General features: G+C 41.7%; 1 protein-coding gene across 1 annotated transcript; it reads right to left on the reverse strand.

The window, feature by feature from the left end:
* Nucleotides 1–953: 953 nt before the first annotated feature.
* Nucleotides 954–27,632, reverse strand: LOC133749220 (vomeronasal type-2 receptor 1-like). The gene is made up of 6 exons (XM_062178437.1): nt 27,394–27,632; nt 22,016–22,307; nt 18,858–19,730; nt 13,585–13,812; nt 2,945–3,068; nt 954–1,936 (listed from the first exon to the last, which is right to left on the reverse strand). The coding sequence occupies exons 1-6, from the start codon at nt 27,630–27,632 to the stop codon at nt 954–956; spliced, it is 2,739 nt and encodes a 912-aa protein (XP_062034421.1).
* Nucleotides 27,633–27,741: the final 109 nt, after the last annotated feature.

Here is a 27,741-nt window from a genome sequence, read left to right on the forward strand (position 1 = left end):
GATATATATAAATATATATATATATATGCACTTTTGGTCTATCAGTATTTCTACAAATGGTTCTTCCATACATACATATAAATTATACACATAAATGCATATAGTTCATTTTCAAGAATCATTCTAGAAAAAGACTGAAAAAATTGTAACCTTGCCAGCTGGAAATAAATTTCCAATTAATTCTGCATAATCCGAAGGCAAATACCTGTATTAAATTAATCTCAAAAACATTTTTACTCTAATTTCTGCTCTAGGAAAACATTTGTCTTTTTGCCACCCATGTATTTACTGTATAGTCCACTTAATAACTGCCTTGGTGACATCTAAATTCCCTTTGTTTTTATCTTTCAGGCAGAGGAATGTTTGGAGATTCAGGTACTTTACCATTTACTCTCTTCCAGGAAAATCCAGAGCAGGTCTATCAGCTCCTTCAATAGTCTCTGTGTGCCCTGAGTTCTCTGAAACATAATTCTCTTCCAAATTCCCTGCTCCTAGGGAAAGTCTAGAAGCTGTAATTCTTACCTCAATCTGAGAAAACCTATTTTAGAGAAGCATTAACAGGATGGATGACAAAATATCTCTTTCGGTCCCCACTATGTGACTTGAGTATAAACTTCTAGAAAAGATACTCATAACCACAAAAACCTACTCGAGTCAGTTTTTCTCTAACTTGTGGCTATAGTTTTCTAACTTGTGCCTATCACATCATCTATTTCCAAAGTACTTTGAAATTTTTGGATGAAATAGTTTGTCCTTCAATAGTAAGCAATATTGTAATTCATACCAAAGTGTATCACACAACATGAGTGTTCAAAGACCATGCTAAGACTAAACCACCAGAGCACAATCATCAACATGACCCCAGAGTATCAGGCAACTGCCACAGGGACAATTTGAAAGGGTATGTCGGACATGTCACCATTGCAGCCTTGAAGGACATATACCCTTCAACGTTAATCACCCACAACAGTGGACACCGTGGTGTTATTAAACTCACTGCTCACAGAAGCTGAAGTCAGTTGTATACTCTTATCTATGGCAGGGACCCTTCCACCAACAATCTCATCAGTGTTTCTCTTTGGCCTCAGCAAAATAATGAAGCACTTGGGAGCAAACAGACAACCCAACAAGCCATAGCTGGATGCCAAGATTGCAAATATTTCCACAGCCACTTTGAACTTCCCTTTGGTGCTCAAGTAAGCAGGGACAAAAGAGATCCAGACAATGAAAAACACAAGCATCCCAAAGGTGATGCATTTTCCTTCATAGTAATTATCTGGCAACTGGCGAGCCACAAAGGTCGTAAGGAAGCAGAGCAAGGCCAGGAAGACATCAACCCCAAACATTGAGCACAAGAATTCTACAGAGCCCTCATTGCATTCAAATATGATCTTTATATTTTGAGAGTCTATGTTCTTGTATACCCTTGGGGGTTCCAGCACCAAGTAGGCAGTGCATATGCCAATCTCAACTAGAACAGAGATTACTATGATGATTTTCCGATAAAGGGGACGTATGGATATAAGTCGGGTTTTGGACTTGGAAATTCTGTAGGCTAAAAAGAGTGAAATGGTCTTCCCCAGAATACAGGCTAAGCAAAGACAAAAGCCCAGAGCCAGAGTGATCTGACGGGCCATGCAGGACCAGTTGTACGGCTTGCCAATAAAAAGCATGGATGACAGCACTGTGATGGTCAGAGAAACCTGAATAAGAAAGCTCAGCTCGCGGCCGTTGGCATTCACCAGGGGAGTGTGTCTGTAGATCACATACACAACCATGACAGCCAGGACTACAAGGGCCCCAAAGATGGACAGAATGACCAGCGTGAAGCCCAGGGCCTCATCATAGGCAAGGAATTCCACCTCTTTGAGCACACACTCACTCTTCTCTGCATTGGACCAGTAGTCTTCACCACACTGTTCACATTCCCTTTGGCCTGTTAAACAGAGAACAGAGAATTCACTGTGAGTGCATCAGTTGTTCCCTTCAACTGCAAACAGCCCAGAGCAGTCAGGGGCCTAGAGAGCAAGGACTCATATTCCTACAGAAGATGTGTCAGGTCTCAAAAGAGAGAGTGATAAAAAGGACTTAGAGAGTGCAGGTAATGTCACACAAGGGAATTGTTTTCAAGTTTGGAAATTCAGTCTTTTTTGTCAGTTTCATTGTTTCTTGCAGCAGCCTTGTCAAGTAACTTGCATCTTTTGGTCCAACTATGTAGTTGAAAAGGAAAGTGTGTACCTGCATAAACCCAAAGCAATCCATGACAGAGGGGAAAAAACACAAGGCAATAGAGCTACTGGTGAGAAACAATCAAGAGGGTTCTGACCGGGATGAGGCTGATTCAAACGCCAGTGTTTTCAGCCTTGCCTTCAGGCTCAGCCCCATGGAAGAGCGTTCTGGCTTGGCCTTCCCAGTGTCTCCCCTCCTCACCCTCTGACACAGATGTGAGGGACAGGTAGAGAAGCACTGAAGATCAGAAGGAAATCAAAAGCAGCCAGCACATGTCCAGGGACCAGCAGAGGTTTGAGGCAGTTAGCTGTGCTGCAGGGGCTCCAAGGCAGAACACTGGTATAGAAAAACAAGTCATTGAAGGTCTGCTTTTGAGAGATTAGGCAAGGTTTCTCTTTAATGTTCTTTGAAAGATATGGGAAAGACTGCAACTTCCTTTTAATCACTGCTCACTACTCCTGAGCTGGACTTGAATGCAACTCTGCATAGAGACTGAGCCACTCGAAGCCAGGGTGTTGTTCACATGACTCATTGTGTATTACCCATTTAGAAACCAAATCACACCTTAACAATTCTGTTGTAAAATTGCTATTGAAGGCCATTTGGTAAAAGATTATTGACATCCATTTGTAAAGAAGGCTTCCAAGGCTCTCTTTGCCAACACGTGCTTAATCAAATTGAATTTTTATATCAATGAAAGATCAACCATCTCTACCTGCCATCCGTGACACATGTCCATCAGCACATGGAATGCACTCAAAGCAGCAAATTGGTTCCCCGTGACGAATCCCCTTCCGGGTCCCAGGAGGACACAAATCAGTACACACCGAATGGGGAATCTAGCAAAGACAAATTCAACAAATGTAAGCAAGCACTACATGTCTGCCACTCTCAAGGCTGAGAAAGTTCCCCTTCAGATCTCCAGGGAAACTTGGTGCATATCTGAGAGGCACTGAACATCTGGATATAAACAAGAGACAAGGAGAACAATACACAGTCTAGAGAGGAATTTTTCTAAAGGACCATCTTGTGGTTGATTCTAGAAATGTAAAACCAGCTCTTTCTCTTTGTAAGGATTTATGTATTTATTTGCAATGCAGTTACAGTGCGAAAGAAAGACTCTTCTATTTACTGGTTCACTGACCCCAAGGCCTGCAATGACTGTGGCTGCACCAAGCTGAAACCAGGAACCAGAAATGCAATCCAGGCCTTCCACATGGGTGGCAGGGACCCAGATACTTGTGCCATCTCCTGCTGCCTTCCCAGGAGAATTAGCAGGGAGCTGGATCAGAAGCCGAGCAGCCAGGGCTTGAACAAGCAATTCCATATGGGATGCTGGTGTTGCAGCCAGTGGCTTAACCTGCTTCAGCACAACACAAGCCCTAAAACTACCTCTTTCAAACCTTGCAGATCCATGCCAGGTTATGTGCCTGTGGGACTCTGCAGCTGGGATGATTTGACAAGTCTGTTCCTGCTTCTGGAGAACCTGTGACCTCGAGAAGCATCTTGAGGGGCAAGCGCTGTGGCGTAGCGGGTTAAACCATTGCTGCAGCATCGGCATCCCCTGTGGGTGTTAGTTTGAGTCCCAGCTGCTCCACTTCTGATCCAGCTCCCTCTTAATGTACCTGGAAAAGCAGCAGAAGATGGCCCAAGTACTTGGTCCCTTGCACCCACATGGCAGGCCCAGATGAAATTCTAGGCTCCTGATTTTGGTATGACATAGCCCCCGCTGTTGCATCCATTTGGGGAATGAATCAGAAGATGGAAGACCTCTCTCTGTATGTGTCTCTCCCTTTTTCTCTGCAACTCTGCCTTACAAATAAAATAAATCTTTTAAAAATAAGAATCATCTTGAGAGCCTTAAATGTTTCTTCCAAGCAAGGTCATCCCAAGAGACATAAAGTGAAAGACGTGTCATGAATGTTCAGTAGAAAGGAAAAGGAGAAAAAAACAAAAACAAAAAAAGACAAATGTCTATTCCACTGGAAAAACTGGAAGAGGAATAAGAAAAGCAGACAGGGCACAGGTTGGAATGTTTCATTCTTCCATGAGTTTAGAAATCTCAGTGGTAAACACAGAACTGCCTCCCCTTATATTCTAACTGAATGTACACCTTAAACCCAGATTAAATGTATGCTTTGTGAATCTGTTACATCTTAATCTACTGGAAAAGTTCCATATTTAAAGGGGAGATAAAGTGTTTTTCCAGTAATAAAAAATTCACTTGGGGAAGTGAGTATTCATATTTATATTTACTTTTGGAAATCAGAATTTTCAGGTTGAGTTTTACAGGGTAAATATAAATCAGGTAACACACGAAATGTTAGCAATCTCTGAGCTAGGTTACATATGTAACATTTCAGAAGTATGTATACATATGGTTAGGCCTGTGATCATTTCATATATAGAGATATAAAAACATATTTTAAATACATTTTGAGGAATAGCTATTAAAGGAAGACGTGACAGTCAACTGTTCTCACATTCTGAAAGGTAAATGACATCATCACCACAGAATGAATCAAATGTCCTCTCCCCACCCAGTCTTCTGGAAGGAGTTCTCCATTTACTTTTCTCTGAAAATCACTGTAAACAATGGGCTGATGCCTTTCTGTTCCATTTGTCAGTATCGCTGTGCTTTTCAACCTCTCTGCTCTAGCTTCCGACCCACCACCTAAGACTCTTCTTGCCCTATCTAACGGCCTTTTGTCTAGCTCCATCCTCCTTCCTCTCACTTCAGTATCTGGTGCCCTTGACCAATGCCTCGCTGAAATGTAAGCTTCGGGGCTGGCACTGTGGTGTAGCAGGTAAAGTTGCTGCCTGCGGTGCCCGCATCCCATATGGTACTAGTTCAAGTCCTGGCTGCTCCACTTCCAATCCAGCTCTCTGCTTATGACCTGGGAAAGCAACAAAAGATGGCCCAAGTCCTTGGGCTCTTGCACCCACGTGGGAGACTCGGAAGAAGCTCCTAGCTTCATGCTTCAGATTAGCCTAAATCTGGGAGTGAACCAGAGGATGGAGGATCTCTCTCTCATTGTCTCTCTCTCCTCTCCCTCTCTCTCCTTCTCTGCCTCTGCCTCTCTGTAACTCTGCCTTTCAAGTAAATATATAAAATAAATAGATATATATGTGTGCATATATATATGTGTGTGTGTGTGTGTGTGTTTCCCTCTCTTGGAATTCCCTTTCAATGCCACTCTGGCTGGAGGTCCCTGGCTGTTATAAATCTTGATTTTAAATCACTCTGCTTGTCCACTTGGAAATTTTTCTTCCATCTCAGGCAAATAACCAAGGTAATAATATGTTCCCCACCACCATTTCCCCATAACATTTTGGTGCCATAACTTGGATAGTAACTCCAATGTGAAGGGGATTCCTCTCTAGTTCACCTCCAGGCATCGTCGAATCATCCCGCTGGAACAGTGAGCATACAGATTGCCGTTGCTTTCTTCTTCAGAGAGTCTTACTCTCCTTCATAGTAACTCTCATCTTTTCAAAAACACCAGGTCCTTGTCAGCCCGTTAAAAGCAATCAGCACAGCTGCTCATCTTAAGACTCAAGTGTTGGGGCGGTGCTGTGGCTTAGTGGGTAAGGCTGCCGCCTGCAGTGCCGGCATCCCATATGGGTGATGGTTCGAGTCCCAGCTGCTCCACTTCAGATCCAGCTCTCTGCTATGGCCTGGGAAGGCAGTAGAAGATGGCCCAAGCCCTGGGGACCCTGGAAGAAGATCTTGGCTCCTGGCTTCAGATCTGCCCAGCTCTGGCTGTTGTGGCCATTTGAGTAGTGAATCAGAGGATGGAAGACCTCCCTCTCTCTCTCCTTCTCTCTCTGTGTAACTCTGACATTCAAATAAATAAATAAATCTTAAAAAAAAAAAAAAGACTCAAGAGTAAGGCTGTTGATTAAGGCCATAGCAATCTCCTGGAGTTAAAACTGTCCTAACCCCGCTCTTTGTTGTGGGTCGGCCCTTCACGTGGGGCTGGGAGAAGTTGACACGACTGATGGATTCTGTCTGGGCTACACACCAGTGCTCCCAGAAGGTCTCTTGCCTGGGCACAAGACCCTGACTGCCAGAATGGTGTTGGGCTGAGAAATGCACTTTCCCACAGGGAGCAAGTCCCCTGCCCTTTTGGAATCCTCAGGAGCTGTAAAGCCAGAGACTCCACGCTTCTTGCTTCTCATCTCAGCTCTGGAAATGTTGGTCTGATCCAACTCAGCTTCCTCTTGTAGGAATTGGCCCACCGCTCAAGATTAGGAGAAAGGCTTGGAGTCATCTTGAAATTCAGGCCAGAGCCACTCTCTGGTGTTTTTTAAGGACTCCCTGACCGGACACCAGATCCCAAAGGCCTGGTACAGTGTCACCTGAAAACTGCATTCTCGTCTTCCTTCCTGGAGATTAATGTGTCAGTGAGACTGAGTTCAGCTTGGAGGGAGGCCATGGGCTCCAGGATCCATACCTCAATGAGTTTTTCCTTTACCGCAGGTCCCAACAAGATCTCCATCTCTCTCCGCCCCTCTAAGTGCTTTCTGTACCTCTCCAGGTCTCCTCAATTCCTACAAACTCAATTTCCTGGTCCCATAGTGGGTGCTTCCTAGATATTTCCTTCATTAGCCCTGAATTAAAGTTTCATCATCCCATTGCAGACAGGTAGCTTTTCAATCTAGACTCCCATTAAGTCGCCACGTGGCCTGACCTTGTGTAGACAGTCTCAGCGTGTCTCTGGTGTCCCCTATCTTCCTTCTCAATTCCCCTCTTTTGGGTCACTTCTGTCTGCTCCTTCCTAAGTAGTACCTACCTCATAGGAATTTTACTGGGGCAAATTTTATTCCCCCACTGTGCTTCTTTGTGACTTCACCTGCCTAGTCTCCAGCCTAGATGGTAACCAGGGCTGGCCCTCTCCAACTTACAAACACCTTTGCTAAGGCTCTTTCCGTGAAGGCTCATTGTCAAAATCAGGCCTATTGGATACAACTCAAGATTAAGAGGCTGAGCAAGAGTGGGTAATATGTGCTAATCCCACCCTCACCTTCCTCCCTTCCCTGAGGGCTTCAGTACACATCTGTACTCCACAGGCTGCAAGAGAGTTTTGAAAGATGTCTCAGACTCAGGAGATATAAGACCTGAAGGCCATTTCTCTTTTTATGCTCTCATTCCAGCCAGAAGGCAAACCATCTATTTTATTTCTTTGATCCCTGAGCTTAAAGAAAAATGCCTCATTTTTTCTGCACCTCCATTTGGCCTGCTTACAAGCTAGAGGATGGAGAAGTTAGCTTAAGTGAATTGCAAAAAGTCCCAGCCCTCTAACTCTGACTGCCCTCTCAGAACCTTGTCTCCTAACTGGCCTCTTGCCTCTATTCCCCTGCATGTGCTCCAGTAGGCATTGAATTCTTTTCCAGAGTGTCACAGGGGTCCTTGGGTCTACTTAGTGAGCCACCAGGGCCCCTCTCTCATAGCATTTGACTCTTGTTGAGGCCTTTAATCCCGATGGGGGAGAGATTTTATCAGGTGACCATTGCACCCATTGTTTTAATTTTGCCTGGGGGTTTCTAGGCATGACTCTAGGCCCAACAACTTCAGCTGCTATTGAATATATATGGTTTATCCAGATGATGAAGTCTTGAACTTGAGACACCTCCCAACCTGATTCCTCATGCCTGAGGCTGGTTTGACTGACAGTCCGATGATTAGACACTTCCAGTGATGGCTTTGGGTTTGAGGTGTAAGATTATGGTCTCTTTGCTGGGCCTCCAGTTTTTTCCCCTCCAGCTTGCCCTTCGTGGGCTCTTACGGGAGCCTCCTTGTAGGTCATTGCCCTTTATTCCATCACCTATCAGATTCTCTGGATGGGTGCCCATCTGCTCCGATGGATGCCCTCCCACACTAAACATGACAAAACGGTGAACAATCTCCAGTGGAAAACCAGACTCAGATTCAATCAGAATCTAAAAAGATGCCTTTGTAAATAACAATCTCTTGCATGAGAATTTGGTTCAGCTGTAACTGGACATTGGGATTAAAGAAGTTTCTCTCTCTTGAATCTAGGAAGATCACTGCCTTCAAAAAGTATTGCTTTGTAACTTGCCAAATTTGTTTTGCAACTTCATTTAACAGGTTTCTGATATAGCCATGGGTTGTCAGTGCTTTTTATAGCCCCCCTAAGGTGGGTTTTGCAATCTGGTTTAATATCATTAATTTATAGCTAGAGTTTTATAAAAAAGGAGAATGCCACATAATTTAACTTTGACCTTAGTTCACCTAGAGATACAATATAATATCACCATCTTCAGTCATCTAGGTATAATTGCTAAGTATAAATTGGGTAAAGCAAATGAGATCAATGTATCCACATGTAAACTTTGATACTCTTAGCACCTTATATTCTATGGAAAACCTATTTGGGTTTCCTACATGTTTTAATAAATTCTTCATATGAAAATAGTTCAACATCACTTGAAATTAACTAACATTAAAATTGATGAAATATCTTATATAGAAAATGTTGCCTTTAGAAATTTTTACATAAAATTAGAATCTGATACTCTGTTAAAGCAATGAGGTACATATGTTAGTAAATATTTTTGAAATAGTCTTAAAAATCTGTTTAAAAATTGCAGCATCTCATTTTAATAGTTTTTGTTTAATTGGTAACTCCGTCAGTTTTCTAATCCACTGCAGCAATCTATTTCTCTTTCCTAGTTCTGACTCTGTTAAAATTCTTCCAAGTTATGGGATGCTTCCATGTGCTGATTCTTATATTTAAGATTTTATTTCCAATTTTTGGGGTGACTGAGGAGACACAAATTTTTTGTTCTATTGAAGTAATCTATCGTGTTCTCTTAATGTCTCTGTTAGGTTCTAATTGTTTAAAAACAGCTGATTTTTTTAATTAAAAATTATGGTTTGTTTGAATATATATTCATTCTAAAGCATATGAGTAATCACTTTGTTACAATGATCAAATCTTTATATTATCTACATTATGTCATAATGTTAAGGAATCCTGTTTCTACTGGGTATTTTAAGCCTTCTTAGCATTTGTGAGAGGCATTCAAAAAATCGAAGTTCAAATTCTTTGGACTTTGATATTTCCAGTTGGGCCCCAGGAAATATCAAAGGATAGGTCTCTCATCTTGTAGAGATCAGCTAATATCAAACATGATGGTTATCTTAATGAGAATCGTGCAGAGGCCTAAAGGGATAAATGTCTTATAAAATCGTAGAGGTGATTTCAAAAATGTGTGCAGTAAACAAGTGAATCAGCCAAATGAGGAGCTGGTTTTTTGAAAAAATAAACAGAATTGACACCCCATTGGCCCAACTAACTAAAAAAAGAAAAGACCCAAATCAATAAAATCAGAGATGAAAAAGGAAACTTAACAACAGACACTACAGAAGTAAAAAGAATCATCAGAAATTACTACAAGGACTTGTATGCCAGCAAACAGGGAAATCTATCAGAAATGGATAGATTCCTGGACACATGCAACCTACCTAAATTGAACCAGGAAGACATAGAAAACCTAAACAGACCCATAACTGACACAGAAATTGAAACAGTAATAAAGGCCCTGCCAACAAAGAAAAGCCCAGGACCAGATGGACTCACTACTGAATTCTATCAGACATTTAAAGAACTAACTCCAATTCTTCTCAAACTATTCAAAACAATCAAAAAGAGGGAATCCTCCCAAATTCTTTCTGTGAAGCCAGCATCACCTTAATTCCTAAGCCGGAAAAAGATGCAGCATTGAAAGAGAATTACAGACCAATATCCCTGATGAACATAGATGCAAAAATACTCAATAAAATTCTGGCCAATAGAATGCAACAACACATCAGAAAGATCATCCACCCAGACCAAGTGGGATTTATCCCTGGTATGCAGGGATGGTTCAACGTTTGCAAAACAATCAATGTGATACACAACATTAACAGACTGTAGAAGAAAAACCATATGATTATCTCAATAGATGCAGAGAAAGCATTTGATAAAATACAACACCCTTTCATGATGAAAATTCTAAGCAAACTGGGTATGGAAGGAACATTCCTCAATACAATCAAAGCAATATATGAAAAAGCCACGGCCAACATCCTAGTGAATGGGGAAAAGTTGGAAGCATTTCCGCTGAGATCTGGTACCAGACAGGGATGCCCACTCTCACCACTGCTCTTCAATATAGTTCTGGAAGTTCTAGCCAGAGCTATTAGGCAAGAAAAAGAAATTAAAGGGATACAAATTGGGAAGGAAGAACTCAAACTATCCCTCTTTGCAAATGATATGATTCTTTATTTAGGGGACCCAAAGAACTCTACTAAGAGACTACTGGAACTCATCGAAGAGTTTGGCAAAGTAGCAGGATATAAAATCAATGCACAAAAATCAACAGCCTTTGTATACACAGGCAATGCCATGGCTGAGGAAGAACTTCTAAGATCAATCCCATTCACAATAGCTACAAAAACAACCAAATACCTTGGAATAAACTTAACCAAGGATGTTAAAGATCTCTACGATGAAAACTACAAAACCTTAAAGAAAGAAATAGAAGAGGATACCAAAAAATGGAGAAATCTTCCATGCTCATGGATCAGAAGAATCAATATCATCAAAATGTCTATTCTCCCAAAAGCAATTTATACATTCAATGCAATACCAATCAAGATACCAAAGACATTCTTCTCAGATCTGGAAAAAATGATGCTGAAATTCATATGGAGACACAGAAGACCTCGAATAGCCAAAGCAATCTTGTACAACAAAAACAAAGCCGGAGGCATCACAATACCAGATTTCAGGACATACTACAGGGCAGTTGTTATCAAAACAACATGGTACTGGTACAGAAACAGAAGGATAGACTAATGGAACAGAATAGAAACACCAGAAATCAATCCAAACATCTACAGCCAACTTATATTTGATAAAAGATTCAAAACTAATCTCTGGAATAAGGACAGCCTATTCAATAAATGGTGCTGGGAAAATTGGATTTCCACATGCAGAAGCTTGAAGCAAGACCCATACCTTTCACCTTACACAAAAATTCACTCAACATGGATTAAAGACTTAAATCTACGACCCGAAACCATCAAATTATTAGAGAGCATTGGAGAAACCCTGCAAGATATAGGTACAGGCAAAGACTTCTTGGAGAAGACCCCAGGAGCACAGGCAGTCAAAACCAAAATTAACATTTGGGATTGCATCAAATTGACAAGTTTCTGTACTTCAAAAGAAACAGTCAGGAAAGTGAAGAGGCAACCGACAGAATGGGAAAAAATATTTGCAAACTATACTACAGATAAAGGGTTGATAACCAGAATCTACAAAGAAATCAAGAAAATCCACAACAACAGAACAAACAACCCACTTAAGAGATGGGCCAAGGACCTCAAGAGACATTTTTCCCCATGTAGGACCTCTGCCCTTAATGTGTTGTACTATGAGAATTAATGGTAAACCTACTACTAAAACAGTACTCTATACTTTGTGTGTCTTTGTGGGTGCAAACTGTTGAAATCTTTACTTGGTATATACTAACTTGATCTTCTGTATATGAAGATAATTGAAAAGTAATCATGATGAAGAATGGGATGGGAGAGGGAGTGGGAGAGGGTATGGTTGCGGGTGGGAGGGAGGTTATGGGGGGAGAAGCCCCTATTATTCAAAAGTTGTATTTTGAAAATTTATATTTATTAAATAAAAGTAGAAAAGAAAAAACAAAAAATAAAAAACGTAATCTACAGAAGTGAAATTGACACTTTAAGATGTAATGACGTTGAACAGCCCTTGTCTCAACTATTGAAGAACAGTCCTTTTTTTTCATATTATTTGTTGAACTCTTTATTTAGTATAGAGTTAATCTTTTGTGTATAAAGTTAATTGAAAATAAATTTTAGTAAAAAATAAGAATGGAAATAGCAGAGGGAGGAAGATGAATGGTGTACAACGAATCACTGTGTTCCCAATGTTGTATTTATGAAATGCATGAAGTTTGAATACCTAAACAAAAGGTTTCTGGGTAAAAAATAAATAAATATAACTATTTTAGAAAAAAAATATATTTGAGTGAGAATTTAGTAATGGTCACTTCAAGAGAGCAGGAAAATAAGAATGAGATCAAGAAAAAGGTAGAAATGGAATTTATATGACATGGAAGACATACAAAGGAGATCAAATCAGTGTGACTGGAGTACTTGAAAAAGAAAAACAAAATAATGAAATTAATGTTTAAAGACTAGTGTCTGCTAATAGTAACTGACAGAATTAGAAAGGGAGAGAACGATCCAACATGGGAAGCCAGATACACAGCAGACTCATAGAATGGCAGATGTCCTAAACAGCACTCTGGCCTCAGAATCAGCCCTTAAGGCATTCGGATATGGCTGAAGAGCCCATGAGAGTATTTTAGGCATGGAAAGCCAATACACTCTGGCAAAAAAAAAAAAAAACACCTAAATGAAAGATCTCTACATGTGAGAGTCCAGTGGAAAGAATGGGCCATTAAAGAAGGAGGGAAGGAGGTACCTTTCTCTGAAGGGAGGAGAGAACTTCACTTTGACTATGACCTTGTCTAAATAAGATGGAAGTCTGCGAACTCAAAAGGCTCCATAGCCTTGGCAACTCATGACAAGAGCCTAGGATGATTACTGACACCATAAACAAAGGTGTCAATTTGTTAAGTCAACAACAGGAGTCACTATGCACTTACTCCTCATGTAGGATCTCTGTCCTTAATGTGTAGTACAATGTGATTCAATGCTATAACTAGGACTCAAACAGTATTTTACACTTTATGTTTCTATGTGGGTGCAAACTGTTGAAACCTTTACTTAATATATACTAAATAGATCTTCTATATATAAGGTAATTGAAAATGATCTTGATGCAAATGGAATGGGACAGGGAGCAGGAGATGGGAGGGTTGCAGGTGGGAGGGAAGTTATGGGGGAAAAGCCATTGTAATCCATAAGCTGCACTTTGGAAATTTATATTTATTAAATAAAAGTTAAAAAAAGAAATTAGTGTTTAAAGTTATAACCGAAAAAAGGCTCCAAAAATAAGAGTTCTAAAACTATGTATAGAAAAGGTATGTACCATATAAGACCTCTTCAAAAAATTGTGAAAATGCACATTATGAAAAAATTATGCATGGACTTCAAAATATTTAGCATCAAAATAAACTTTACTTTGGTTCCATTTTTCCAGAATTTTTTTGAAGTACCTGCATTTTTAGGAGAATTGGCTTGGAATGGCAAATTTTAGGTGTTTAGATTCCACAAGTCCTAAAACAATATAGAAATGCAATTCTCTCTGCATATAAACAAAATAAGATACCAGGGTGACTAACCTTTGAGGATTCGGTATTCCAAAATATTGTTGAGTTCTTGCTGATCATGAATTCAAACTTAGACTCTGTGAATATGTATTCTCCAACCTTCACAAAAGCAATATTTCCATTATCATCTAATTGCCAATTTAGAAGATCATAGTATCCAGTCACGTCTCCATTTCTATCAACATGAATTTTCCTCCCATCGTGCGTTGTAAAATTAAGCCTCCGTATATAGAACACGAGCTAGAAAGCAAGGGGGTGGGAGAAAAAAACAATTTGTAAAAATGCAATTCTTTAGAAAATAGAATCTTAGAAAGAAAATTATCTAATTCAGGAGATGTGATGGTTTTTCTTCACTTGCTGTATACCTTCGATGTCTGCTACATCACCTCTTCCTTGTAGCAACTAGAACTAGAAGAGTATTAGCAAAATTAAAAAACACTGTAAGCATAAATACACACTAGATTATGAAAGCATAGTTCAAAAAATGCAAACTACCTTATTAATAAGCTCACATTTTATATTATCACAATTATGATTACATGTTAAAATATTACCTTGCATATACTAGGTTAAATAAATTGTTCAAATTAATATGATATGGTGACCTTGGTTTTTCAATATGACTACAAGAAAATTTCTATTTACCCATGAGGCTTCTGGATTTCTACTGGATAGTTCTGGTTTACACAAAGCATAGTGGTAGCAAATAGATCACAATATTTTATACTTTTATCCTGAATTTCTTTTTCCTTTTTATAAGATTATTTATTTGAAAGGCAGAGAGGGAGGGAGAAAAAGAGGGGGTAAGAGAGAGAGAGAGAGAGAGACCTTCCATTCGCAGGTTCACTCCCCTGCTGGTCACAGCTGGGCCAGGCTGAAGCCAGTATCCAAGAGCCAGGAGCCAGGAGCTTCTTCCAGGTGTCTCACAAGGGTAAAAGAGGCCCAAACACCTGGGCTGTCTTCCGCTGCTTTTCTGAGGCCATTAGCAGGGAGCTGGACTGGAAGTGGAGCAGCCCAGACCAACAAAAATGAACTGGTGCCCATGTGGGATGCTGGCTTCACAGGCAGAAGCTTTACCTGCTGCACCAGGACGCAGACTGACTCCCTTCCTAGATTTCTTCACTGAAGACACCAGCACATCCTTCACCACCATTTCTCCCTCCCCTGTGATAAGGTGCCTAAGACAGGAAGATCAAGAGGGCCATCCCGTGCCCTGACAAGAGACCAATGGATAGTCTACACAAACAGGTACTAACTGGAAAACTCTCAAGGCCTTCTATGTTGCTATTATGGGAAGAATGTTGAAAGTGTATGAGTGATGGAGAGGCTAACTAATTACTTTAGGAAAACTGGAAACAATTACGACAGGAAGTGACCAAATGAGCTGGCTTAAGGAGATTAGCAGGAATATTGGCCTGACAAATACTTGTGGCAAGGAGATTCTAAACCAAGGGATTAACACGTGCCAAGGAACTCACTGCTTCTGCATCCTGAAGTTCCATTCACGCTTCAAGGACAAGGATGAGGACAGAAAAAGCCATGGCCAAGGGTATCAACAATGGATGGAAATGACAACAACCTGGATCCTTTCATAAAATAATACCTGTTTAATCTTGCCTCAATCTTAGCTGTGCTAAGATAGTGTTGTGTTTCGAATCAAGCAAAACAATTTGCACAGAGATATATTCCTGATCTCGGTCAGGGCTTCTGTTTCCCAACCAGAGGGCCTCATCCAGTTCCTAACCCTGCACAAACCAGAAAGGCACACAATTTAGTGAAAAGAGCCTGAATTAAGGTGTGTGATCACCTGGAATCATATCTTTGACTCTGTCAAATGTCATGACCTTGAGTAAAGTATACACCAAGTGAGCATTAATTCCTGGTCTGGAGAAAGAGAACAATCATGTCTGCTCTACCTCTCTCAAAGGGATGAAGGCAGTAGACCTGAAAGCCTTAACAAGTGAGCATACCAAGGTCAGAATTATTACAACTACCTTTCCCCGCTAAGATCGATCTGGATCCCTGCCCTTTCATCTCTCCCTCTTCCTCTTATTGCCTGCCCTCTTCAATCCAAAGAAACAGGCATCAGAGCTCACAAGAGTCATTTCCATTGCCAACTCCAATGAGAGGAACTCTTCTTTTCTTTTCTCTTCCTCAAAAAAGTCAAGTAAGGAAATTTTCAAAGGCTTCCACTCCCTGTCATTCCCTAGAACAACGTGTCCATACTTCCATCAGTATGTAATCACTGGATGGTAGGACACAGTTCTCTTCCCACCTAGATATGGCAGCATAATTTATAAATGTCCAGTAAACTACAGATTTAAAAAGTTTTGAATAGATTTAATATATATAAAATGTATATGTGTGTGTGTGTGTTCTGATCTAAGTCTACTACTGACATTATCTAGAACGAATGAGTAAAAACTTGATTATAATTTTCATTTTAAATAAAACTAAACTTTTATTTTGATACATTTATGATGTTTTTTTTTTTTGGACAGGCAGAGTGGACAATGAGAAAGAGAGACACAGAGAAAGGTCTTCCTTTACCCTTGGTTCACCCTCCAATGGCCGCTGCAGCCGGCACGCTGCAGCCGGCGCACCGCGCTGATCCGAAGCCAGGAGCCAGGTGCCTCTCCTGGTCTCCCATGCGGCTGCAGGGCCCAAGCACTTAGGCCATCCTCCACTGCAGTCCTGGGCCACAGCAGAGAGCTGAACTGGAAGAGGGGCAACCAGGACAGAATCCAGCGCCCCAACCAGGACTAGAACCTGGTGTGCCGGCCCCACAGGCAGAGGATTAGTCTATTGAGCCCTGGCTTTCTTAACTGACCATTCTAACCCTCTCTACTGTGAGGTTTTGCTTTTAAGTTTTGATTTTCTGATAAGTGAGGAGTGTGTCAAGGAGAATGACCCCTATTAGTGACTAATCCACATTTATCTTGATACTCTGTGGTCTATTGACTCTCCCCAAAGACTTTTCTCCCTGCAACCCTAACACATAATTGTGGCGCTTTGAGAAAATTTAATATATAAAATTGCAATATTCAAATAATAAATTAGCAGGTGGAAATTTCACATACAAAAGGGTATTGTTTTTTAACACAGAAAAAAACATTATCCAGATGATTTTAAAATGAAGGGTCTCCCCTAGGGTATTTAAAAAGCAACTTAATGTCTCAGTTCTCCTTTACCACAATTTCCTTAGTACCAATGGATATACATAGCACTCAAATTTTGGTTTCTAAATTCTATCCTTGAGGAAATGGAAAAGGGACCCTTCTAATAAGCAGCCGACTCCAGGTCTGGGGCAGACAAACACAAGATGAGCAGAAAGTCAGGAAGCTCTCAGGAATGGTAAGGACCAGCCAGAAGGAAAGAGAAGCCAACTCAAATGGCTCCTAATGGTCAAATCTGGGCAATTGTGAGCAGCAAACTAAATAACAAAAGTTATGCATTAATAAATAAATACCCACAAGTCCATATCAATATAAATAAATCAGTGGAGGAGGAGGAGAATTTCACCCAATAATGTAGAAAGAACGAGAGAAATAAAAAATATATTTTTTCCATACAGTAGTAGTTGTTTCAGGCAAGAAGCATCAATAATACATGCTAAAATGTGTTGGTGAATGATGAGAAATAGAACACTTTCAGAATAAAAAATACTGTATCATAAGTAAATTATTAATTGTGAAGATAATACAGTAACTTCACAGGGAAAAAACATAGAAACACCACTTTAATTGACTGAAGACAATATCATCAACAATGAGATAATCATATCACATACTTCCTGATAAGAGGCTTGGAAAGAGACACAACCTAGATTCTTTGACATTCATGCCAGAAATACATAACCTCAACCTAATCATGAGACAAGTTCAAAAGACATTCTAAAAATAGCTGACTAGTCTTATCAAAAACATCAAGGTCATGAAAAACAAGGAAAGGAAAGGCAGAACTATTACAGATTGGAGACTAAGGAGACACAAAACTTAACTCAATGTGCAATCAAGTTCTTTAAAGGTGTATTTATTTATTGGAAAGACAGAGTTACAAAGGCGGAGAGAGAGAGAGAGAGAGAGAGAGAGAGAGAGAGAGAGAGAGAGATGGCCACAATGGCCAGAGCTGAGATGATCAGAAGCCAGGAGTCCAAGGCTTCTGTGTCTCCCACAAGGGTGCAGAGGTTCAAGCACTAGGGCCACCTTCAGCTGCTTTTTCAAGTGCATTGGTAGGGAGTTTGGGAAAGATCAGAAGTGGAAACACCAGGTCTTGAACCAGCGCCCATATGGGATGCTAGCACTGCAGACAGTGTTTTTTTCTGCTACGGCAGAGCAACAGCCCCTTATATGCAATCAATGGCTCCAAACACCGTGAAACTATATAAATTATCATGTGGGGCATGATAACCTATATAATGTTGCAAGAAATGATGGAGAGAAAGGGTTATGAAAAAAAGAGATGAACTCAGAGAGATGGGCAGGGCCTGTGTCTTGGAGAACCAACTCTGCCAGACCATGGTGCGCATGCTTTCTCCTTTAGATGTAAGAGGGAAGGCACCGAAGGATCGCCCCAGAAGAGCATCTGATTAGTCTGTATCTCAGTGAGAGCACTCTGGCTCCCATGTCCCAACACAAGATGCTGGGACACCACACTGAGACAGAAGACCTGGGTCCAAGCTCCAGGAGAGTCCCCCACAGTCTTCAGCTCCTGGTGTCCACGCCCACGCTGCATGTAGACTGCACCTTCCAGTTTCCCTTGAGGTCAGATAGGACCACATGAGTAATCCCGGCTGACGGCTAGGAGAGTTATCTGTAATTTCCCAGATGATCCTCCCATGGCTGGCAACATGGCCACTTTGCCCCTTGCCCTTCCTGCAGGTTAGAATGTGGACGCGAGGATTGAAGGCGAAGTCCCAACACTATGGTAGGAAAATGACAAGATAGAAGAAACCTGGGTCCCTAAGTCACCCTCTCAGTCCTAGAATGCTTTTCTTGAAACTTAATCTATACCAAAGAAAAAACCAATGATTTTAAAGGAAATGCATTTTCTGTTTGGTTTTGGTTTTGGCATGGGGGGCAGGAGGGGATTCCCATCATTCAGAACAAACCTAATAACAACTCTGTTAACAAAAGAAAATTAGAAATACCCATTTAGGACACACATGCAAGGCCTAATTATTGGTCAGCACATGATGAAATTGTGTCTATTAAGTACAAAAGCAAATTAATAGTTTTAAGAGAGAGAATTCTGATCATTGTCAGGGGGTAAAACCAACTACTTACCTGCCAAGGCTCAAAGTTAGCTATATTTGCACACACCCGTCCTGGAAGGAATGGACCCCGTCCCACTTTACATCTATTCATATGATCCAGGGCATAGGCCATCGCGTACACAGCTTGTTTGACATTGTTTGTAATTCGGAGCTGAGACACATCCAGGTAGGTATTTTTAAGATCCTCCAACTTCTCCTCTCCGGTACAGAATCTATCAGACATGGCATGTAATCGGTCTTCCTTGCCAGTCATGTTCACCCTGTGGTCAGTATTGTATGGGACACTGCTATTGGGCCAGGTGCAGTTAAAAGCTGTTTGCCAGAATTCAATGGTCAGGACGTCATTCGGATCCCTGCTGGGATGTATGTCGTAAAGAAATTCCTTTAATCCTGGTATATCACTTCTTGGTACTGCAAACCCAATACTCCCACCAAAATATGGGAAATATTCCGGTTTTGCAATGGAGGCTGAGGTAATCCACGCTTCACTTGCTATCCATGTCCTGTCAGTTATGTTATGGTAAACCATTTCCAGCACAAAAGGACTGAGGTCAATGTCGGATGTATAAAGCACAATGACTTTCGCAGTGGAGGTCCTTACAGCGTCAACAACTTTTTGCATTTTCTCCCTGGAATAGACTTTGGGCAGGATCTCGGAGAACGCAGTGCAGAGGTTAACACTCTCCAATTTTTCCTTAAAAACCTTCACTCCATATTTTCCATAATCATCATCAGCTGCTATAGTGCCTATCCAGACCCAGCCAAAGTGTTGGATAAGTTTTACCATGGCCTCAGACTGGAACTTATCACTGGCTATGGTACGAATATAAGATGGAAACTGGTGTTTGTCACTAAGAACTGTGCAGGTAGAGGCATAGCCCACCTACAATTGAAAATATTTGTGTAATTATTAGAGAGCAATAGCAAATCTTACATTATACAATTTCAGAATATACTGGTTGCAGAAGGAGGGAGCTCAGTAGTTCTCCATTTATTCTCGGATCTATGCACAGATGAAACAACTAATATTCCTCTCCCTTCTCTCAAGAAAGGACTGTTGGAGAGAACACTCTGCACCTTTCCAGCCATCCTTTTCCCACCCTAGCCCAAGAGAAAAGCCAATAATTAAGATGTATCGTTGAATGTACTACTTTTCCCAGAAGGGATCCTAGCACAGTCACCTCCCCATTCCTCTATGCTCATCTGAGTCAGGGTAAGTCAAGGTATCTAAGGTCTTCCTCAGATCCAACATCTTATCCATAAGCGAATGGACTCACAGCCCATTTGGCAAGCCCAGTTTCTCCTCTCTCTATCTCTTTGTGCATGTGTGTTTCTGTGTGTATGTATGTGCTTATGGTTGGGTGGGTGTCTGTGTACATGTGTGCGTTGTGTCTTTCTCTCTAGCCCCCCTCCTCTTGATCTTCTTTCTCCTCCACCTCCTCTTTGTCTTCCTTCTTTTCTTCCTCTTCCTCTTTCTCTTTTTCTGTTGCTCCTCTTTTTTTTTTCATCACCACCACCTTCTGTCTTTCTCTACTCTCTTCTTTCCTTATTTCTCTCTGCCATGATTTCTAGTTTGCAGACCCTAAGACTGAGCTTGAAAAAGGTGATAAAAAGCACCACTTCAATCTCAAGTTCAAGTCATGATCTCCAACGTATTTGCCAGAAGCCTTCATTTTATTGACACTCTGTAGATAAATATAAATTTTTTCTTATTTGCTTAAAGATTTTTGTATGTACTTTCCATCTGTGAGAACTTAAGAATGTCCCAGGTGAATTTCTAGCCATCTTACCTGCATTGTATCTATCTTCCTCTCAACCTGACTGACATTACAGTGAAAGCACATGTCACACTCTTACTTATCACATCCCATTCTCATCTGATGTTATTAATATACCGCCTCCTGGCAAACCTTCTGTGTACTAATTCCACTTCTCTGTGACTGGCAACTCCCTCAGGAATGCGCCAGAATATTAATATCCTCTGTTTCCTTTACCGCTTGTCCTACTTTTACTCCATTGACCAAGTCTACAATCTTCTGTGGAATCATGCAAGAAGCAACATCTTAGGAAAGAATCTGGTTTCAGAAGCAGAGATCCTGGTTTCTAATCACAGCTACGTAACTGATCAGTGGGAGATCTCAGGCAAACCACTTACCTCCCCTGAACCTCCCTTTCTCTGTGAGGGAAATCAGGGTAATGACAGACACACATTTTTAGGCTGCTCATTTAGTCGATGAGATAATCAACATGAAAGCGTCTCTCATATACATGTCTTTTACCTTTTTCTCCGATGCATTGCAAGGACTTGAATAAGAAAATTGTTCTAGAGGTTTCTAGATTCTGCCTGGACCACAGTGGGAGACAGAGCTCACGGCTCACAGCAGCAGCAGCAGCAGCTGTCTGAGCTGCAGGAAGCCCACACCGAAGCTGGAAGCGGTGTCTCCCATCCCTACTCTTCCTTCTGTTGCTCCTAATTTGTATTTGCAGCATTACAAGGAATATTATTTAACACTAATTTTACAAGTATTTCAAATTCTCCCATGACTTCAGTAACTTCAGTAAGCTTAGTCATCCTTCACATTCATAAGTCCTCACTATGAATCCTTCAATGGCCCATCCTTAGGAATGCTTACAGAGCTCTATTTATGCTTCCTTAATAACCTGTTCTTCTTCATATCATCTTTTCTTGTGTTTAAATGTGTTATTGTCTCCAAATTTAAATAACTGAAAAAGTTAGCATCTCTAGACTCTAGCCATCCTCTGAAAGTCCGAGACCCATTCCACATGTCAGTGCATGAACAAAAAGGGTCTTGAATAATAAGTGCTAACATAGACAACAATCAAAATGAGTTCCCAATACCATCCATCAATCAGCCACCATGCTACAGAGAACTGTGCACAGTGAGATGGAAACATACAAATCACTGGGTCACAGCCTCAAGCCAAAAATTAAAGCAGGATCCCAGCGGATATGGAAGAGTCTCAAGTCACCTCTCAGCAGACTTCAACAAACACTTGCCTGATGCTACATCATTAGAGACAGCAGCATCATTCATCCCTGCAACTTAATTCAGCCTCACCTGGGCACCTTGCTATTTGCTGCAACTTAACACAGACCGAGTGTGTGTTTCTTTATAAGTCAGCACCCAACACAATACTCTGTCATACCTGAGGTAAATAAAACAACCCCAGAATTCTTGAAGCAGCAATTGATAAGGACGATCCACCTGACCCAACGATTCCTGCCAAGTATGCCCCAGTGCTGTTTCGAAAATTGGGCCTGTTTTCTTCCTGCCCTGTGAGTAGTACCAATGCCGATTCCGTTGCTTTGGAGATGCTGAAACAGGTGTCAAAGATCTGATAGCCCAGAGTAGTATTGGGCAAAATGTCTTTCCTTTCATTAATCTCTTTGATTGTGTGTATCATGGTTTTCATCCAGCGGAATCCCCGGAAGTTAAACCTGAAAACAAATAGCTTTTGTCAGGCATGAGCATGCGGCAGGACTTTGGGAGGAAAACCAGCTCTTTGTTGGGGTTGGTAAGAGTGGCTATTCCCCCAAACATCAGCGGGCACCTCCCTATCTGAGATAATTAATTTTTCCTAATAACCTTAGAAGTTTAAAGACTAATGGGTGAATGATCTTCATTGCCTCCTGATCTGGGATGGGAAGAAGCTTTTTGGAAGTCTTCTTGCCCTCTGCATCTTTCATTTACTGTGATCATCTCAAACTGCTGCTTATCTCCTTTCAAAAAAATACTCCTATATTCCTAATTCTCTCTTCCAAACCAAGCACCCAGTAACCCCTGACGTACTTTCCCCACCTATTGTAAGTCCCAAGGGCCATAAGAGTCTCCTTTCTCTTCTCTTATTTTCTTCTGTACGTTAATTATAACTTTAAAACACACAAAGATACTTATGGTAGGAATACACAAAATTCATATATACTAACTCAAATAACATCTTTCTGCCATGATTTTTTAATATTGAAGACATTCACCCCAGAATTCTTCTTTAAGGAGTGTTGTCAGTATGCACAATATTTCTTTAATGGAAAAAAATCTTAATTACCAAATCTGCACCCTTAACCCCCGGATTAAAAAATAAATGTCTTTGCTTATTTTCACACAAATGTATGAAAATGCTGAAATCAGATAATTGGCTCCTGTGTGAGGCAAGCCCTGGAGCTCAGGTCCCTGGTGTCGAAGGGGCCGGCGGACACCCTGGCCTCACCGCCAACCTCGTCTCTGTTTTTTAATATGACCCGGACTGCTTCTGCTGGCCAAGGACTGCACATTCCTCCCCCACCCTAACCCGTGAGCACCCTGCTCCTCTTTCATTTCTTTTCTCATTACATTTGTTAAAAGATTTGGTTGTTTATTTAAAGGAAGAGTTACCGAGAGAAAGGAGAGAGAGAGAGGGGTACTTTCCATCTGCTGGTTCACTCCCCAAGTAGTCACACCCACAGGACTGAGCCAGGCTGAAGCCAGGGGGCTGGAGCTCCAGCCACGTCTCTCCTGTGAGTTTAGAGACCCCAACACTTACGCCATCTTCTGCTTCTCACAGCCACATGAACAGGCAGCTGGACCCAAGTGGAGCAGCCAGGACTTCAACAGCACTCATATGGATGCTGGTGTTCCAGTTTAACCCACTTTGCACACCACAGTTTTAAAGGGAAACCTTGTCTATGCTGTTTCCCACTTATCTTCTGAAGAAGATGATAAATCTTGTCCATGTTCCCAACCAATGTTTATCTTTCTCTTCGCCAATCTTAGCACGCACCAGCCCGTCTGTCATGCTGCACGCCTGGTGTCACACCGGCTTCTGATGCCCCTCACCTTCCACGCCTGTGCTTCACTCCTAGCTGCACGCCCTCAATTCTCTTCAGAATTCCCTCTCCTTCCATTGTCCACCTTCCAGACATTGCTGTTCCCTCGTAGCAAGTAGGCCCGAGTGAGAGATTAGTCCTACTTTGGTGTGAATGACTGGTAGCCACCCCACCCCTGCACTTGCAAGTGAGCCATGGAACTGAACTCCTTGCTCACCTTTCTCTTGACCTCCTCTCCCTTCTGAGAAAACCTGAGCAGACACAGCTAAGAAAGGGGGAGGCTCAGCTACTCTCCACCCTGGGAACCACTATGTGTCTTACATGTGAATATTGCTTAAGTCTGCCCGGTACCGATTCATCACCTTTTTTGTAAAACCACACAGTCCTTTATTAGATGCACATAAATGCCAATGTGTAATGGAAAGCCAAGCAAGTGCACTCAAATCCTCACTGCATCTCTGGTACGTGGAGGATGTTTCAGATAGGATGTGGTTACTGCTCACCACTGCTTTCAGTGACTATGGCTAGTTATTCTTAATGAAGCATGGATTTACATGAAAATTTATACATATATAATTTCCTCTTAGAGGCAAATAACATTCAGAAATTCCAGTGAAGAGTGGAGAGCAAATTTAGCATTCAGTTTATGAAACATTTGTATTTTATATTATGAACAACCCTAAACTTCCATTTTATGTTATTAAGGATTGAAAATGTCTGTAGTAAATTATGAGCTGGCATCAGTAATCACCCTAGGCTCTTGTCATGAGTTGCCAAAGCTATGGAAGCCTTTTGAGTTCACCGACTCTTATCATATTTAGACAAGGTCATAGTCAAAGTGGAAGTTCTCTCCTCCCTTCAGAGAAAGGTACCTCCTTCTTTGATGGCCCCGTTCTTTCCACTGGGATCTCACTCACAGAGATCTTTCATTTATGTCATTTTTTTTTGCCAGAGTGTCTTGGCTTTCCATGCACGAAATACTCTCATGGGCTTTTCAGCTGGATCCTAATGCCTTAAGGGCTGATTCTGAGGGTAGAGCGCTGTTTAGGACACCCGCCATTCTATGAGTCTGCTGTGTATCCCGCTTCCCATGTTGGATCATTCTCTCCCTTTTTTGTTCTATTGGTTAGTATTTTCAGACACTAGTCTTGTTTGTGTGATCCCTTTGATTCTTAGTCCTATCATTATGATCAATTGTGAACAGAAATTGATCAAATGGACTAGTGAGATGGCATTGGTACATGCAACCTTGATGGGATTGAATTGGAATCCCCTGGTATGTTTCTAACTCTACCGTTCGGGACAAGTCAGCTTGAGCATGTCCCAAGTTGTACATCTCTTCCCTCTCTTATTCCCACTCTCATGACAAGAGCCTAGGGTGATTACTGATGCCATAAACAAGAGTGTCAAATTGTTAAGTCAACAATAGGAGTCACTGTGCACTTACTCCTCATGTAGGATCTCTGTCCTTAATGTGCTGTACATTGTGATTTAATGCTATAACTAGTACTCAAACAGTATTTTTCACTTTGTGTTTCTATGTGAGTGCAAACTGTTGAAATCTTTACTTAATATATACTGAACTGATCTTCTGTATATAAAAAGAATTGAAAATGAATCTTGATGTGAATGGAAGGGGAGAAGGAGCGGGAAAGGGGAGGGTTGCAGGTGGGAGGGAAGTTATGGGGGGAAAGCCATTGTAATCCATAAGCTGTACTTTGGAAATTTGTATGCATTAAATAAAAGTTAAAAAAAATTATGAGCTGATTTACAAATATTTAGTTGTAAGCAAAAGTGTTTCTCTTCCCTCTTCCTTTTGCTACACTGCAATCATGAAAACCAGTTAGAAGATGCCAGAGATGGGGCCAGCGCTGTGGCGTAGTGAGTAAAAGCTGCCGCCTGCAGTGCCGGCCATTCCATATGGGAGGCACTTCGTGTCCCGGCTGCTCCACTTCTGATCCACTCTCTGCTATGTTCTAGAAAGCAGTAGCAGATAGCCCAAGACCTTGGGCCCCTGCAGCACGTTAGAAGACCTGGAAGAAGTTCCTGAGTCCTAGCTTTGGATCGGCACAATTCCAGCCATTGCAGCCAATTAGGGAGTGAAACAACAGATAGAAGATCTCTCTCTCTCTCTCTCTCTCTCTCTGGCTCCTCTTCTCTGTGTGTAACTCTTTTAACTGAATAAATATTTAAAACAAAATAATGAAGAAGCCAAAGATAAATAAGGAGTGATTGAAATCTTTTTGCCAACATTACAGTCTATCCATCTCTCTAATGGTGTCTCAAACATGAAGCATGAAATAGGATCAAAAGATAGGAGTTGTGATGAGTAAAATTTAATGATGTAAGAAGGTGCTAGAGTATCTACAACATACAGTTACAATTAAGGGTATAAATACCAAACAGCATCATGGAAATCCTTACCATACAACACCAATGCCTGATATGAAGTTGTGAATGCGATATGGCCAAATCGACATAAACAACATAGAGTTGTGAATATAAAGGGCTGAGAAAGAATATGGGAAAATGAACAGAGCTACTTTGTCATGGAAGTAGAATCCTAGAATATGGTTTCTTTTTCTTTTAAGTCTGTCATTCTCAAGTGTGGGGTCTATGTGTATATGTGTGTGCCAGCGTGCAAGTGTGACTTTGTGTGTGTGTGTTTGGGTGCATGTGTGTGTGTTTGTGGGGAAGTCTAGAAATCTATCCCACGTTTGCCTGTAAAGACTGCAAATCTAGCAAAACCAGATGATCCAGCCTGCGCTCATTTCCTGACCTGGTAGCTTGGAGGTGAGAGGATGTGGGGAGGAAGCCTTCAGCAACTGCAGGAACCTTGCCATTAATTTTAGTTCAGAAGGCAATCATTGTTCCCACATGGTGTATTCCCACTTGAGGTGAGCTTAGTTTATAACAACCAGCAATAAAACTATAACAGTGCTTTCTCAATTTTTTTTGACAGGCAGAGTTAGAGAGGGAGAGAGAGAGAGAGAGAGAGAGAGAGAGAGAGAGAGAGAGAAAGGTCTTCCTTTCCATTAGTTCAAATGCAAATGGCTGCTACAGCCGGCCCACTGTGTCAATCTGAAGCCAGGAGCCAGGTGCTTCCTCCTGGTCTCCCATGCGGATGCAGGGGCCCAAGCACTTGGGCATCCTCCACTGCCTTCCCAGGTCACAGCAGAGAGCTGGACTGGAAGAGGAGCAACTGGGACAGAATCCGGCACCCCGACGGGGACTAGAACCCAGGGTGCTGGTGCCGCAGGTGGAGGATTAGCCTAGTGAGCCATGGTGCCAACCAACAGTGCTTTCTTGATTCTGCTTCAGTGCTTCTCAGCCCTCACTGTGTGCCTGAATCACCAGGCAGGCTGTCAAAATGCAGATTCTGACTCAGCAGGTCGGGAGGCAGCCCAGGATTCCACATTTCTAGCAGGCTCTCAGGAGATGTTGACCCCTCTCGGAGGAGCGATGTTCCATATTATACAAAATGTGCTCCTTTTTGTCTGAGATGCCCAAGTGGGCAAACATCCACTGGAGAGTAGCCTGTTCCAATTAATAAGCAATCCGAGAATGTTCACCTTGGAGAAACTGGGGCCCAGAAACAAGAACTGTCTATCCTGAGTCAAACAGATAGTCAGGGATCCTGTACCAGTTGCTGCCCATCACACCCACTGCTGCGCCCCGCCCCTGCTATTGCTATAGAGAGAAGACTGCGAGAGGGGCTTACCCTTCACACTTCGCTGATACTGGCTCCATAATTGACTCGTTTGCTGGGATGGTCCTGGAGTGAATAGGAAACAGGCCTCCAATGATGAGTGAGTGGTTTTGGGCATCTACATACCCATTCAAATCAAACTTGCCCAGCAACCTGCAGGTCTGTTCCTCCTCTTCTTGGCCTTCAGTGCCCCATACAGCCCACAAAAATGCAAGAAATCCTAGAACCAAGCATTTCTTTCTGCTGGCCATTTTAACAAGCTGAGTGCTGGGGAAATGGCCAGTGTTGAAATGATACAAGCTGTGATGAGGCAGCGTGATAGAGTAGCACCCGAGGGCTTGTGAGCCTCATCCCAGTGGA

Source organism: Lepus europaeus, chromosome 2, assembly GCF_033115175.1.
Source record: "Lepus europaeus isolate LE1 chromosome 2, mLepTim1.pri, whole genome shotgun sequence".
In the NCBI taxonomy this organism is placed as follows: Eukaryota; Metazoa; Chordata; class Mammalia; order Lagomorpha; family Leporidae; genus Lepus; species Lepus europaeus.

Bases quoted from the DNA above. Each gene is read 5' to 3' on its own strand.
- LOC133749220 (XM_062178437.1), bottom strand. From the start codon at position 27,632: ATGGCCAGCAGAAAGAAATGCTTGGTTCTAGGATTTCTTGCATTTTTG. The intron at 22,308-27,393 runs GTAAGCCCCTCT...ATTTGTTTTCAG, and splicing joins GTATCAGCGAAGTGTGAAGG to GTTTAACTTCCGGGGATTCC. The intron at 1,937-2,944 runs GTAGAGATGGTT...TCTGTTTAACAG, and splicing joins ACATGTGTCACGGATGGCAG to GCCAAAGGGAATGTGAACAG.